Source organism: Girardinichthys multiradiatus, chromosome 13, assembly GCF_021462225.1.
Source record: "Girardinichthys multiradiatus isolate DD_20200921_A chromosome 13, DD_fGirMul_XY1, whole genome shotgun sequence".
Classification (NCBI taxonomy): domain Eukaryota; kingdom Metazoa; phylum Chordata; class Actinopteri; order Cyprinodontiformes; family Goodeidae; genus Girardinichthys; species Girardinichthys multiradiatus.
The window spans coordinates 28,591,309-28,605,714 of NC_061806.1; the positions used below are offsets into that span (position 1 = coordinate 28,591,309).

The 14,406-nt window shown below is 46.1% G+C and overlaps 1 protein-coding gene across 4 annotated transcripts; it reads left to right on the plus strand.

Moving 5' to 3' along the window:
* The first annotated feature begins 372 nt into the window (after positions 1–372).
* On the plus strand, positions 373–13,952 carry LOC124879835 (claspin). Of its 4 annotated transcripts, none has more exons than XM_047384591.1 (24): positions 373–613; positions 1,600–1,769; positions 3,738–4,129; positions 4,200–4,349; positions 4,504–4,560; positions 4,647–4,719; positions 4,809–4,911; positions 6,060–6,589; positions 6,710–6,898; positions 6,996–7,150; positions 7,242–7,402; positions 7,486–7,538; positions 7,625–7,818; positions 8,002–8,500; positions 9,911–9,944; positions 10,026–10,110; positions 10,192–10,316; positions 10,512–10,673; positions 10,759–10,880; positions 11,978–12,105; positions 12,179–12,296; positions 12,458–12,537; positions 12,802–12,963; positions 13,668–13,952. In XM_047384591.1, exons 2-24 carry the CDS (start codon positions 1,706–1,708, stop codon positions 13,791–13,793), a joined length of 3,762 nt encoding a protein of 1,253 aa, XP_047240547.1. In that variant the 5' UTR covers positions 373–613; positions 1,600–1,705; the 3' UTR covers positions 13,794–13,952. The 4 variants fall into 4 exon arrangements, with proteins under 4 accessions (XP_047240547.1, XP_047240544.1, XP_047240545.1 ...); XM_047384588.1 differs by having other exon boundaries at positions 1,655–1,769; XM_047384589.1 differs by having other exon boundaries at positions 1,655–1,769; positions 10,029–10,110.
* Positions 13,953–14,406: the final 454 nt, after the last annotated feature.

A 14,406-nucleotide genomic window follows, 5' to 3' on the forward strand; every position in this document is an offset into this window, starting at 1 on the left:
TATAAAAATTAAAACATATTAATGATATAAACAGAAAAGTAGCATTAAAATTATAGAATTGTTTGTCCAGCTTGCCCTATTTTGGTCTCAGGTGGTGTTAACACATTATTAATAAACTGCATGAGTAGTGAATCTGACCACTACTATAATAATCTTTCTTTCTTTCTTTCTTTCTTTCTTTCTTTCTTTCTTTCTTTCTTTCTTTCTTTCTTTCTTTCTTTCTTTCTTTCTTTCTTTCTTTCTTTCTTTCTTTCTATTCGCGCTTGACTTTCTCTCTCTGAGTTGTGTCGTCACAGTGGGCGGATACAAGAGTCCAGAACTGACCAATAGTAGGAGGAGAAGCGGTTGATTGACAGCCCTCTGATTAAAGCTGAGCTCCAGCTGTCACGGCGCGCCAAAGCTCAAACTGCGCTTCGAGAGAGCGGGTCAGGCGGGAGGAAGAGGAGCTGTGTGCGTCGAACCGGGGCCTGAATGTGGACCTAAAGAAGCTTTTTACTTGGTGGTGTCACAGTAACTGGGCTGTCGGCGTCGGTTATACTGAGCGGGTCTCTGTTGGGTTTTATTCCGAGGAGACGTCCGAACAAAGATGAGCCTCGTTGTGTCCCAGCAGCAGGTAAAGAACAGGGTTCATATGTGTTCATACTCGGTGTTTGTGTGGTTCTGATCCGTGTTCAGGTTCTGTTTGTGTGGTTTTAGGCTGTAATCTGTGATGTTAAAATGAGCAGAGTTAGCCGCTTAGCTTCGAAGCTAAGTTAGCTTCAAGGGTCGGGAGGGTTGGACTTCATAGAGGCCTGGTTAATTCATTGAGATTCACACTAAAAATGGACGTTAACTCATTTATCTACTGTTAACGCCTCATATTACTTTAATATGAAGACAGGGAACAGTTAATGGACAGCAGTGTGTTCAGTTTATGGCTGTTTACTGGAATCAAGTGAAGGTTGGAAGGAAGCCATGATGGTTCATTGTTTGCTTTCAGGCGCCACAGCTGGAGATCTGACTGTATTTTACAGAAAACTACTGATTTATCACAATTACTGGGGTTTTAGAGCCAGGGCAGGAGAAAGTAATCCGGGTTGAAGCAGTTGGTACTGTGCTTTTTCTACCCGATCCTGGTCTAAGCTGGTCTTCATGCATGACAGTGGTCTTCTCCTGTTCTGCACAGATACAGGTTCTAAGCAAACCTTTATCCTCTTCAGGGTGATTTAGTTCACATGTATGACACTGTAATCAGCAGCCAGGTCACTTTTTAAGGAACCGGACTGTAGTTGAAAAAAATAAAACCTTTTAATTGCTAACAGTTTATTTAAAACCCAGGTTATGATTGATTATGTCTTTAGTCTATTCGTGAAAACACTAAAACAAGGTGATTTCTGTGCTATTTGTATTAAAGGTGCAGTGATCAGGCTGTTACTGGGAATACAGACTTCTGTGGTTTAACCTTCAGATTCCAGTTTATTTTCAATGTCCATAACCTCCTCAAACTAATCTGGGAACACCCTGTCTTAATCATCAACCATGAATGTAAAAAATATTGTCGACTCTTTCGAGTCGAGGCATCTGTACTTTCTAAAACGTGGTTCTGTGTTTATAATCCAGAAACTGGTGCAGTAGATGTGCCCCTCACTGCCAAACCCATCTGTTGTTGTATCAGGCAGACGTGCTACCAGCCCAGACGACACCGGAGAGCGACTCTGACAGCGGGATGGGCTCACCAGTCGAGGAGATGGCCGCCGAGGCGTTGGGTGATAAAAGAGACACACATGCAGGTACAGAAAGGCAACAATAACACCGACTATGACCTGATGTGGTTTATGTTAGTTTGAAATCTCTTCATGTAAGGGTCTGTTAGCTGTGGTCTGAACGTTTCCTGCGGCAGAAAGGTGTTTTATGAAAGTACAACTGTAGAGAGGGATATTATGACGCAGTCTGGAATTTGAACATTTTCCAAATCTAGATAATTATGGAAAAGTTTTACTTTCCCGTTGTTAGATCTTATTCATTATCTAAAATGTACAAACCTGAAACTGAATCAAGAATATTACAGTCCAGGTTAAAACAGATCTAAATTTGACCAGATGCCACAAAAAAACATGAGATGGTCCTTCACCACTTTATGAATGTCAACACAACGCTTCATCCTATCTGGATGGAGGAAGAGCAGATAATAAAACCCAACTAGGCAAATGTTTTGTAATCCAATGTCCATATTGCCATAAACATTTGAGAATAAACTAAAAATGGGTCTGGAACCCTGGCAGCAGTCAGACTGAGGATCCTCGGAGAGAGGACTTCAGACCCAGAGCACATTACATGAGCAGATCATGATCCTCAAGCTGTTTTAATAACCTGGGTTACATCAGTGTTCCTCCTAATGTTGCATGAAATAAGGAAGCTAAATTATGTCTCCTCTTTCTGTGAGGCTCTGAACGTCTCTGTTGCATCAAGGGCTGAGAGTCCCACCAACTGATCAAACATGTAATTTACGCCGTAGTACTTCAGATATTATAGTCTCCAAGCAGTACTCTGCAGCTGTGATATTATGGTGACTGATTCAATCTTTCATGCCTCTCCAGTAACTATCAGGGATTTCTGTGCTGGGCTTGTTGGTCTGATTGGGTTGTTGATCCTACAGCTACGAGACTGTAAAATATCTTGATAACAGCAGTAAAGAGGCGTTGCATTTATCTGCGGAGATAAAGGTATATCTGTATGAGGCAGGGTACACAGAGAAAAGGCTGAAACAAGCTCCAGAGAGGATGGGTGGGTTAACTGTGGTGTAAACCTGGTTCCTGATGCTGCCAGGAGGGGAAGACCAAGGAACCTCCCAGGTTATCCCACATGGACTGCATTAGTTCTCCAACAGGCTGCATCAGCAGGGTTCTCTGGTGTTCTAAAGACCTTATTTCAGTCCCAAACATAAACTAGAACTCAGACATTGGTTGCAGCATAGATCAGGGGGTACCACAGGTACTGAGACCCTTCTGGTTTGGACCCGATCGTCTTTCTTTTGTCTCTGCAATCTTTCCTCTCTCCAAACTAAAAGTCCACCAGTACCACCAAACCTCATAGACAAAAACATCCAACACAGGAGGGGCTTGATCCAGATCAGAACGTTGTACCACTGTGATGACCGGCAGAGCGATCCAGCCTCGGTTCCTGTAATTTCACATAGTAACATGGGGGGTGTTTGGCCAATAAAATGGGGACAAACTGAGCAACAGGAAGTTTATAGTCAGCTGGTAGCGTTTGAATGCTGTGACTGGAAGGGATTTGTATTCACTTCAGACCATCTGGCTGCCTTTACCATGTAATCCATGTGAAACTGGACACAGTCAGTGAGAGTTTGGATCAATCAAACTGGTTCAGATGTGGCGTTGGAGCTGGCCTCAGAGTGACCTGCTATGAGTTCAGGTCTTCAGCTTCCTGCCATGTTTCTGCTGATTGAACCATCCATGTTCTTCTGAGGTCCTGCTCTACAGCAGCAGCTTGGTTGTCATCAGCAGGAGCAGAAGCTGCACAAACACATCGAGGTGATTTTCCTCTCAACATCATCAGACCCCACCATAACGCTGCTTCCTGTTCAGCTGAACATCTCTGATCATCACACAGAGCAGCAGCTGCAGCTCAGAAACTCTGCAGCTGTTTTGTCTCCTGCGTTTATCTCAGATGCTGCTGGTTCTGTGGTTAAAAATCCGATAAGGTTCTGCTTCTAATCAGCTAAGTTTAATTTTCAGATTCAGATGACGAAGATGACATCACAGCCCACAGAAAACCTCGGCGTAACGCCATCAGAGACAGCGACAGCGAGGAAGAGGAGGCAGCTGCAGAGAACAGCATCAACATGGCTGAGCACCTGGTGTTACCTGCCTCCAGTGGAGAGGAAGTGGAGGCAGAGGAGGATAGGAGGAGGGATAAAGGAGTGCTGAGGAGCAGGAGGATCACCCAGGCTCCTGTTGACAGCGAAGACAGTGAGCAGGAGCAAGAGAAGAGGGCAGATATGGAGGAGGATGGGAAGGTGAAGAAAAGGGAGAAGAGTCAAAGAAATCGTAAGAAGAAGGGAAAACACAGCAAAGCAGTGGAAAACCTGAAGAAGAAGAAAGATGAGAGGTTCTGTGAGGTAGATGAGGTGAGTCCTTCATCCTGAACATGTTTCAGACTTTAGATGAAAATGATACATTTTTAACTCATTTCCTCAGAACGAAGCTCTTCCTCGGATTCTGAATGACAGCGGCTGTCCTCTGGGAGATCCAGACTTGTTCGACACTGGTCTGGATGATGAAGACGAGGAGGAAGAGTCTCTGGAGGCCATTCGAGCTGCAGTTAAACAGAAAATGAAAAAACTCAAGGTAAGACCAGGAGATTTGTTCTTCTAGCTGCTGAAAGTAAATGTTTGTTTTCTTGAAGTGTTTTTAAAACGCTTCAGGAGGAAACATCCTTTAAACAACCTTCAGTCATGGAAACAGTCACTTCCTCTGAGTGATCAGTGCTTTTTGACGGCAGGATCCTCTCCTGAATGAAGAGGAGGATGAAGAGTCCCCACAGAAGCCCCAGCGTGTGGTACGTGACTCCAAAGCTCTAAAATGAAGCAACATCCTCAGAAATCCTGAAACGTTGGTCTTGTTTTAACCGTTCTACATCTGCAGGAGAGGAAAGCTGCTCGCGCCAGCAGAGAGGCAATGAAGCAGCTGCACAGCGAGTCTCAGAGGCTGGTCCGAGGTCAGTTAGCGTCTTTAAACTGGCTTTAGTTTGATGATAAACTGGTGAGTGGTGGTCCTGAAGGTTCAACATCTTCTCCGCCTTCCCAGAGTCCACTCTGGGTCTGCCGTACCACATCCCAGAACCCAAGACTATCGACCAGTTCTTCAGGAAGAGAGCCCGGCCCGAGGGACCTGCCATGGCCCTGTTGAAGTAAATCCAAACACAACACTTCGCACACACACGCATGTTCTCATACTGGAAATGATCCATGTGGGAAGGTGTAAGGAATTAATGGGTCATTTAAGGTGCATCTCCTCCAGAAGAACTGTGCTGCTCCTAATGTTCCTGAAGAACATAAAGGACTCAGACCTTTTAGCTCTGACAGAACGACTGAGGCTCCTTCAAACAGGTCCTCCTGCAGGTGGAACCTTTACACCCAGTGTTTGTAATGTTCTAGCTTCCTAATGTCTCTGTGGTTCAAGCATCTCTTTAACTCGCTACACATCTGGCGCGCGCAGCTCTGATGTCCACGCTAACATCTGGCTGCTCGGCTGTCAGCTTCCTCCTTTAAAAAAGCATCCCTGATGTAAACATCTTAACGTGATGAAGATCTGCTCAGTGTTCAAACAGCTACAGATGGTTAGGTGTCTTCATTGAAAGCATGGATCACAGACAGCTGTACTGAAACCTGAATGGAGACTTTCAGGTTGATTTCTTGATCCACTGATTGTCATTGGAGTTCAGAACAACGGTTCTCCTCGCTGATCTGGACCCAGTGAACAGATGCTGTCATGCCTGCACACAGAACAGTTCTGACTCGGTTTAAACTGTAGATCTATTATCGCTTTGTCTGGAATAATATCATATTTTATTCACTTCATGGAAATGATCTGAGGTTCCTCTTAGATCTTCCAGTCTTGCTCTCTCAGCCTCTGGAAAAGAGAACCTGTTTTAGCTTCTTGGTGGTTCTCCTCATTTTAGAATCGGAGGGATGTGATCCTGGCTGGAACGTGGCTCTCTGTGGTGAAGGTGCTGCCACACTGACCTCACCCAGCTCTCAGCCAATCACATTGCCCTCTGATGGTAGGAAATAAAAACCAGGCTTTCTAACTGCTGCTCCATATGGGTTCAGCTCTTTTGCCCGACGGTGTTTTGGACCTCCTTGAGTCTCATGTTTTTATCAGATGTCATCAGAACCAGATCTGGTGAAAAGATGGCTGCATGATTTCCTCTCTGCTCATTTGTTCTGATTGAGTTTTTTTATTCACGGCCAGGTTCTGATGGATCCGCTTTACGACTTGCCTGTTTTAATGAATTTGTCTCTCAACCTGCTGATGTATAGATGTTCCTCCTGTCAGATCTTCCAGGTATTCAGAACAGATGCTGCAGACGCCGTCAGCCCCTCCTGATGTGGACACACCCACCCAGCCATCTACTGAGCAGGATGCTCCTCCCTCTATTGATCTCTCATCCAATCAGATCCAGTCTTTACCTGAGCCTGCAGCCACCTTATCCCCTCAACAGGAGAACGTCCATGCAGAAGCTGCAGAGGGACCAGAACCTAAGCCGGAGTCAGGCCCATTGCTGCTGCTCTCTGAAAGTCTGCAGGAGTCACTTGGTGCTGATGCTGTAGAAGAACCTGTTTCTGACTGTGGAGCAGAAACCCCAGCTGTCCATTCAGAACAGAACCAGGCGGCAGTTGCATCTGAAGTCCAACAAACAGAACCTCAGCCAGACCCTGTTTCAGAGTCTGCATCAGAACCTACCAAACCAAAGAAGGACAAATTAGCTCGACTGAAGGAGCTTGGATTGGACCCCCCACCTGTCGCCAAGCTGTGTCCAGATGATGGACCATTCGTTCAGCTAGAACCTCCTCACTGTAACCCAGGTAAGTCTGTAGATTAGTCCAGGTGGGTCCACAGATTAACCTACCTGGTCGTGTCCGGATCCTTGCAAAATTCCAGAACCAATCCGTCCTGAGGTCACACACAGATCTCCACTTTGACAGGTGTGGAGGCCCTGAAGGAGCGGTACCTTCGGCATATTCACAGGCCTGTACGTCCACCAGTAGAGCGCACCATGCATCTCACCATCATCCGCAAAGACAGCGCCCCCTCTGGTCAGGAAGAGTTGCACACAGAGTCTGTTACAGTCACTGTGAAAGATGGAGCTGAAGAGCCAGTGGCCACCAAACCAGGTCCATGAGTGCTCATCATGGTGATCATTATGGTGTTGAGATGATCCAACATGTTCTGACTGATGTCTGATGGTTGTTGATGTGTTTGTCTGTAAAGGAGAGAAACTGCTGACTCTGAAGCAGAGGCTGCAGCTTGCCATGGCCCAGCGCAGAAAGGAGGAGAGGGCACGTAAGGCTGAGCTATATCGCCTCGACAACGAAGACTGCGAGGAGGAGGAAGAGGAGGAAGAAGATATGACAGATGAGGATGAGGTGAAAACCTGAACGTGCTGCTGGTAATTCTCTTGGTAATTTCAGGCTCTTTATAAATGACAGGTGTGTGTGTTTGTCTTCTCCCTTGCAGGGTGTGGACGACTTACTGGGAGGTGATGGAAGGGAGAAGGAGGAAGAGGAGAGCATGGCTCAGAGTGTCAGGAGCCTTTCTCCTGCTGCACAGACTCCTGACCTGGTTAACACAGACGGCACACTGATGCTGTTTACCGGTAGTTCCTGTTCCCGTACAGGGTGAGTTTGAACTTTCCTCTGCTTCTGCTGATCGGACTCTCAGCAACCTGTATAAATTCCTTGAAAGCTGTCCTATCTTCCAGTGATGGTGTAAGGAAGTCTGGACCTGCTGGCGCTGACATCTGCAGTAAGTCCGGTGGGTCAGGAGGATGGAAACTATTTTAAATCTGTAGAAACCTGATTTAGGTGATGCTCACATCCTTCTGTCTGTTTGGTCTCCAGAGGAGGATGACGCTCTGTCCCTGGTGAAGGACAACAGTCACAACAGCAGCTTTGAGCTGGCCGAATCCATGATCACCTCGTACCAGCCCGTTAATAACCAGCGCTCAATGGGACGAGGCGTCTCCAACATCTCCGCCTTCCGCTCGCCTTCACCCTGCTTCTTCCGGCCCAGTATCCTCGGCTCTGCTTCCAAGGTGAAACGGAACGTAACGCATGAAGCACAGATGTTTTATGAAAACCAAATGACTTTAAAACTGCATTTAAGGCTCAACTTAAATGCACCCTGTTAGTAGGTCCGGGCCAGATGTCTAGGCTCTGTCCAGTTTTCCCATGAAATCTTCTGTTTGGTTTCATTTTCTTTTGTTTGTTCCAATCAGAGCTCTGGCAGACTCTCCGAGCCATCCCTCTGCCTCCCTGTTGAGGACTCCCAGGACCTGTATGCTCCTCCGTCCCCCGGAGCAGACTCGGGCCCCCTAGGAGGAGCAGCATCTGGGCCAGGTCTGGGAGGAGACTCCCAGGGTCGGTTTTCCCTGGAAGATGATGCCCACTCCCAGCTCCTGGATGCAGATGGCTTCCTTAATGTGGGGCAGCGTCCTGGAGCGCCGCCATCCCACAAGAGACAGCTAGTCCTGGACAACCTAGATGAGAATGCCATGGATGCCAACATGGGGGAGCTGCTGGGGTTCTGTTCAGGGGGGTTTGGGACAGCAGAGAGCAGCACTGACCGGGTCAGGGGCCTCAGGGCCTCCCATGAGGATGAGCTGCTTGGGTTGTGCTCTGGAGTTTTTCCCCAGACTCCAGCTGCGAGGGAGGAAGAGCCTGATAACACCATGGACCAGCTGCTGGGACTGTGTTCAGGGAAATTCCCCAGTCGAGGTGAGGGAGCGGTGATGTTCCTTTACTCAACAAATGAGCTGCAAGAGGTTAAAACTGAATGCAGGACACGCCACCAGGAGGAGCGGTTCTGTGTTCTGGCGGTGAAGATGAAATCCTGCAGTCAGATTTGACCAGGATGTTCAGTTAGAAGCCTTTTTTTATTTCTGCAACATTACAGTGGATGTTGCATCTCCTTTCTTTACTGGAGCTATAATTACATTTAAGCTCCAAACTGCACAGAATCCTGTTACTTTGCTGCAGAGCAGCCTGGTGGAGATGTTCTGAGCCATCAGCAACCTGTTGAGGTGAAGTTCCTCAGCTCAGTGTAAACTAAACGCCATCCATCTGTTTCCTTTACCTGCTTCAACCATGCAGGGAAATTAAATCACCACTGTTGGGAAATAAATTGCACCTCCTGTAGCACCTTCACGTCTACACCAGAGGTCTCCAAGTCCAGTTCTCCAGAGCTTCTAGATGCATCCCTGCTCCAACACACCTGAATCAGATATCATTCAGCTCCACAGAGGCCTGGTAACGAGCCATTTATTTGAACCAGGTGTGTTGAAGCTGGGGTGCATCTAGAAGCTGCAGGATAGGAGCTCTGGAGGACTGGAGTTGGACACCCCAGGTCTACACGCAGCACCATCTAGCATCTTCTCTACACTCAGCAGTTAGACTTCTATTAAACAATCCCAGAATTGGTTTTTAAGTGGGAAACCTTTTCTGTCCTGCTGTGTTCCCATGAAGCCTTAAAGTCCAGAACACATGGAAACTGGGAGTTTTCCATGTTTTAGTCAGTATAGAAAACATTTGTTTCCATTTTTTTTTCCAGTACAAAAAGTGTTTTTTACAAATTGCTAAATGTTGTCCATTTTCAGACCTTTGTAAAATATGTAGAGAAACAGGTGATGGTTTGTTGTGGTGAGTTGGCTGTCTTACTTCAAGGAAACCTGGTATCTCAGGACAGAAAAACTCACCATGTCAGCGTTGCTCCACCAGCATCATCTGGCCTTTTCTTGGTGTTGTCTGGGAGCCTGCATTCTGAGGTCTCATTAGGTGTTGTCCTCCTGCTGGAGGATTTATTCTGTCAGGTTTATTTTTAATGATGCCTGTATGTTTAAAGTCGACAGAAATCTACTCTGGCTGCTGACAGTTTGGCACCTTAGCGCCACCTTGTGGAAACATTTGCAGCTTGCTCCGACCAGCTTCTGGATGAAAGAATAAATGTGTTAAATAACATTCATTTTAACCATTAATCAATATATAATGCTAAACAGCAGCCATCGTTTCTCCTTCATAGCTTTAATTTTTTTTCCCATTTATAAAAATATTTCAGATAAACTTTAGGAACGTTTCAGTTGATTCACGTTATTTATTTAGATTTAATTTGGTGTCTGCTTCTGATTCCAGATTCTGCTCACTCGGCTTCAGCAGCTGCAGAAAGGTACCAAACAAAGACTGATTCTGTCCGTCCTTTAGAGAAATACAGATGTTCATTTAAAGGTTAACCTTCTGCTTTTCTAAAAAGGGAGGCAAAGCCAGATGATGATGATGATGAAGAGGAGGAGAACTGTGAGTTTCGTCTTCTGTCAGATGTAGAAAGTGAACAGGTAAGGTTTCTTCAGAGTCTGAGGCTGAACATCTGAATGTCTATCAGGCAAAATCTGAATCACATGACTGTTGGTGTACAGGAGGATGATGATGGTGAGGAGGATGAAGCAGATGTCAGTGAAGAGGAGAAAAATGATGTGGAAGAGGAGGAGCTGCAGGGTGTGTTTGCCCACCACCGATCAGTGAAGAAGAAGAAGAAGAAAATGTAAATCTGGACTTTTTTTTTTTTCCCACAGAAGCTTTTAAGATGATTCCTGACAACCGTTAAATTTTCCACCTCAGGATAATAAAAACATTCACCTTCAGCTTTGATTGTTTGAGACATTCTCCTCAGAAACATCTCAAATTTATGGTTTCCTCAGAGGTCCTCCTGTAATCTGGGTTTGGGTTGTGTTCACAGGACTTTAATGGATTACGTGGAGTCGGAGGCAGAGCTGTCAGGAAGTGATGTTGGCAGTGACGATGAGGAAGGGGACAGAGGGAGCGAGTACGAGGAAGAGGAGCTGCTGGAAGAACTTCCTTCAGACGAGGAGCTTCACAACCAAGTCAACAAGATCCACATGTGAGTGACAATAGATACAGTTTTCAGATGTTTGTTGAAGGGAACCTCAGGAATCCACTTTATAGATGCAGTTTCTTCTCTCCAGGAAGCAGATCCTGGACGATGATAAGAGGCGCCTGAGGCTGTATCAGGAACAATACCTGGCCGACGGCGACCTGCACTCCGACGGACCGGGAAGAGCTCGCCGCTTCCGCTGGAAGCACATCGGTGAGCTGATTGGATGAGGACATTAGATCCCGCCACGTGTTTGCAGTTCCAAGTTAATGTTTCTGATCAGCAGCCAGATGCTAACCAACAGATCACAGCTGGGTCTCAGACCAGGGGTTCTGTCAACACTGGTTTCCAAGCTGGTTCTGGAAATGCTCAACAGCAGCTGGTTTGTGGATCTCTTGGTTATAGCTGGAGTGTGTTGAAGTTCTGAAGTTCAAACATTTAAGATCCTGAAATGTTCTGAAAACTAGAGTTGGGATTCCAGAACAGAACTCCTCTGGGTACAGGAAGTAGTGTCGCCCCCTACTGGTTATAACATTTAATTTACATTAACATTTGTTTCTGCATTGTGGAAACCATGAGGTCCTGAAAACAGAACCTCTCAGATAAAACGCTTGGAAAACAAAAATAATCTTGGAATTTATTATGTGGATTTGATAAAGTGATTCTGAGGTTTTAAAGGAATCAATGTTTTTCACTCCATACAATAAAAGAGGGAAACTATCCAAATCTGGGATGTGAAGGACTTCCTCACATCTTCTCCAAAACAGCCAGCTGAAACATGACGATCAGAGGAGAGATGTAAATGTATGGATCAGGAGAACAGCTTTCTGGAACTGCAGGAATGATCCAATCAGTCCATCACTTCGGTGAACTGCTCCACCATCAGAGACCTCCAGGAGAACAATGAAGGCTAAACATGTTGCGTCACAAAGTCCTCTAAAATAATCTGGGTCAGAACATTGTGGTAACTCCAAGCAGAGAGGGCTCCCTGGCAGAACTTCCAGGAAGAACGTATTTTCCTGGAACATTTTATGTGCTTCCATTGTCCAACATGGAAAACTGAACCTTCAGGATATAATGGATTCCATAAATACCTGAGATGTTCAGGTTCTGAGCTATAGAGATGATCGGTCTGTAAATCTGGACTTTGGTCCAGATTCCAACATCTCTGTTCAGAATGAGGTTGGGGAGATGCTGTAAAAATCCAAATCTTTTTCTCTTTGTGGTTCTGACTAGTTGGACCTTTTTTTTTTTTTTCAGCAGCCTGGTAATAAACCTGCTGACTCAGAACTCTGTTTCCTATTGTTCAGATGATGGGTTTGATGTGGATGGGATGGCCACAGATGGAGAGGAGGAGGGGGAGGAAGATGATGTGGACCCGGCTGAGGTGCAGAGGAGGAAGGACAGGTTGGAGCGGGAACAGTGGCTCAGAGAGCAGGTATGTTCTTCACTGACCTGCAGGAAGAACTGATCCAACCTGGACTAATAACGAACTTGTTTGTTTCTCTCAGACGGAGCAGAAAGCTCAGAAAGGAGAAGATCTGGATGCAGATGATAAGATTGGAGAGGAAGATAGTCAGTTTATGAAGCTGGCCAAGAAACTGACTGCCAGAACTCTGCAGAGGAAAGGTGGGTCAGGCCACTTCACCTGGACTTTATTCACCACGTCTCAGGTTAAATGTTCTGTAGGCTGTCTCTGTACTGTGGGTTAAACGGTTCTGATGTGAGGATTGGTCTGAAGGTTCATCAGGTTAAATCAGAAGCTAACTCGGTGAACTGTTTTAAATCAGAACCACCTGCAGCCAATCAGACGGAGCAGAAGACCTCAGCAGCTCTGAACCCCTTCCAGAAACCTTCTCAGCCTGTACAGGTGAGTCACAAGCCTTCTCTTACTTCTGCATCCTGAGATGTTTTATCTGCAGGAATCTCTTCTCCAGGTTCTAGATTTTGGTCTCAGCGAAGCTTCTGTTGGATTATTTAGCAGGATTTGGTTTAATGTTGCTATTTAACAGAAGTAGATATTCAGATGTAAAATCCTCATTCCTTCAGTTTTTAGTATTTTCCTTTTTAAGTTTTTGGATTTCTTGGTTCTGGCGTGTCCGAAGCTGCTCTGAGTGTGCCGGTTCTCTTCCAGGTGAGGAGGGGTTCTCTCCTGAGTCAGCCTCAGGCCGTCCTGCAGAAACTGGCCAACATCTCCGATGGGAATCCCCTGGCTCCCAGGAACACCAGAGGATTCCTGTTTCAGACTCTTTCCCCGGAGAAGGTCAATGCTGCATCAAACGGACCTCGGAACCAGGTGAGTCTCAGCGACATGAGCAGGTAGATGATGTCCTGTAGGCCAGATCTGAAGAACAGGCGTCCGTTTAACCGCAGCTGGATGAAACTTCTCCAGTTGTTCCCAACCAACATTCTCAGGATAGATTTTAGTTTCAAACATCTCAACTCTGAGCTTTGTGGAGGAACCAACCAGAACCTGCAGGTCTCCTGCTTCATACAGTATGTATCTGATTCCAAAAGAGTGTCTGACACAGCAGCAGTTAAACAGCTCGGGTTTGGCTCATTTCAGGATTCTCCTCAGTTGTCTTCATCACCCTGCTTGAGGTCTGAGGAGAAGCTGGTCACACCCTCAGATGCTGGAGGGTTTAACCTTTTTTTCAGGAGTCACTGTTAAATTTACCTCCAAGCATCTAAATCGTCCTCCATTAAACTTAGGAGGACCTAAACCATCTGAGGAGAATCTGATCTCGACCTGCAAGCTGCAGAACGTCCATCTTTGGAGAGATCAGGTCTTTCCTGTCTCTAACACTAGAGGGAGCTGGTGTTCTACAGTTAAAGAACCCTCCTAATAATGCTGTTTTTTTCCTGCCTAAGAGGTTCTGGTTCTGAGGCAGTTCTGGTTCTTGAGCTGATTCTAATAAAAACCCAGCAAGGATCCAGTTTCTTGTCATTCCAGCAGTAAATGTGTCTCCTCAGTGAGGTTCTGTAACTGTTGGTCCTCAGGTGGTGAGGAAGAGGAGCCAGGTGGAGGTGGTGAACCCTGCAGCCAAGAGGCCGTGCAGAGGGACCCAACCTGCTGGACACACCAAGAACTCTCAGAGGAGCATCTTCAGCTTCCTGGACCACTGACGAGGAGCAGCGGCTGTTTAACATCTGACCTCCTCAGACTGCTGCTCACTGGTGTTAATCTTCATCGTCTGACCTAAACTGCTTCAGTTTGAATGTTTCATCCTGTAAATATCGCCTGATTTGAACTGTTTTTACAGTGTAAATAAAAGTGTATTTTAAGATGTCGTTCCTGATCCGGTTTGTGACGTTGGTGAACCTGCAGCAGGCGGATTCAGCAGAAACTAATCACAGGTTCGCTGCTTAAATTGACCCAAAATACAGGATCAGTTGGGTCCAACTGAGCAGAACTGTGCACGTTAGAGGAGTTGGTCAACTTGGTCAAAAGATACATGAGCTTTGTTTCAGTTCAGAGGGTTGTTTTCAACCTTTAGGCTTCATGGTTTCTCACAGCTGGTCCCAACATTCCCGGACCTGGAACATTTCTTTAAGATCCAGGAAGAGAGGTCAGTCGGTGGTTCTGATGTCTGTTCATGCAGAACATCCAGACATGGAGAACAGGCAGAAACCTGCTCCTCTGTAAAGTTCTGGATTTCTCCACATGAATCTCTGGTATTAATGTTACCAGATGGAACTGGTTGCTTCATGCAGGATGTTCCTGTATTTCCTGATGATG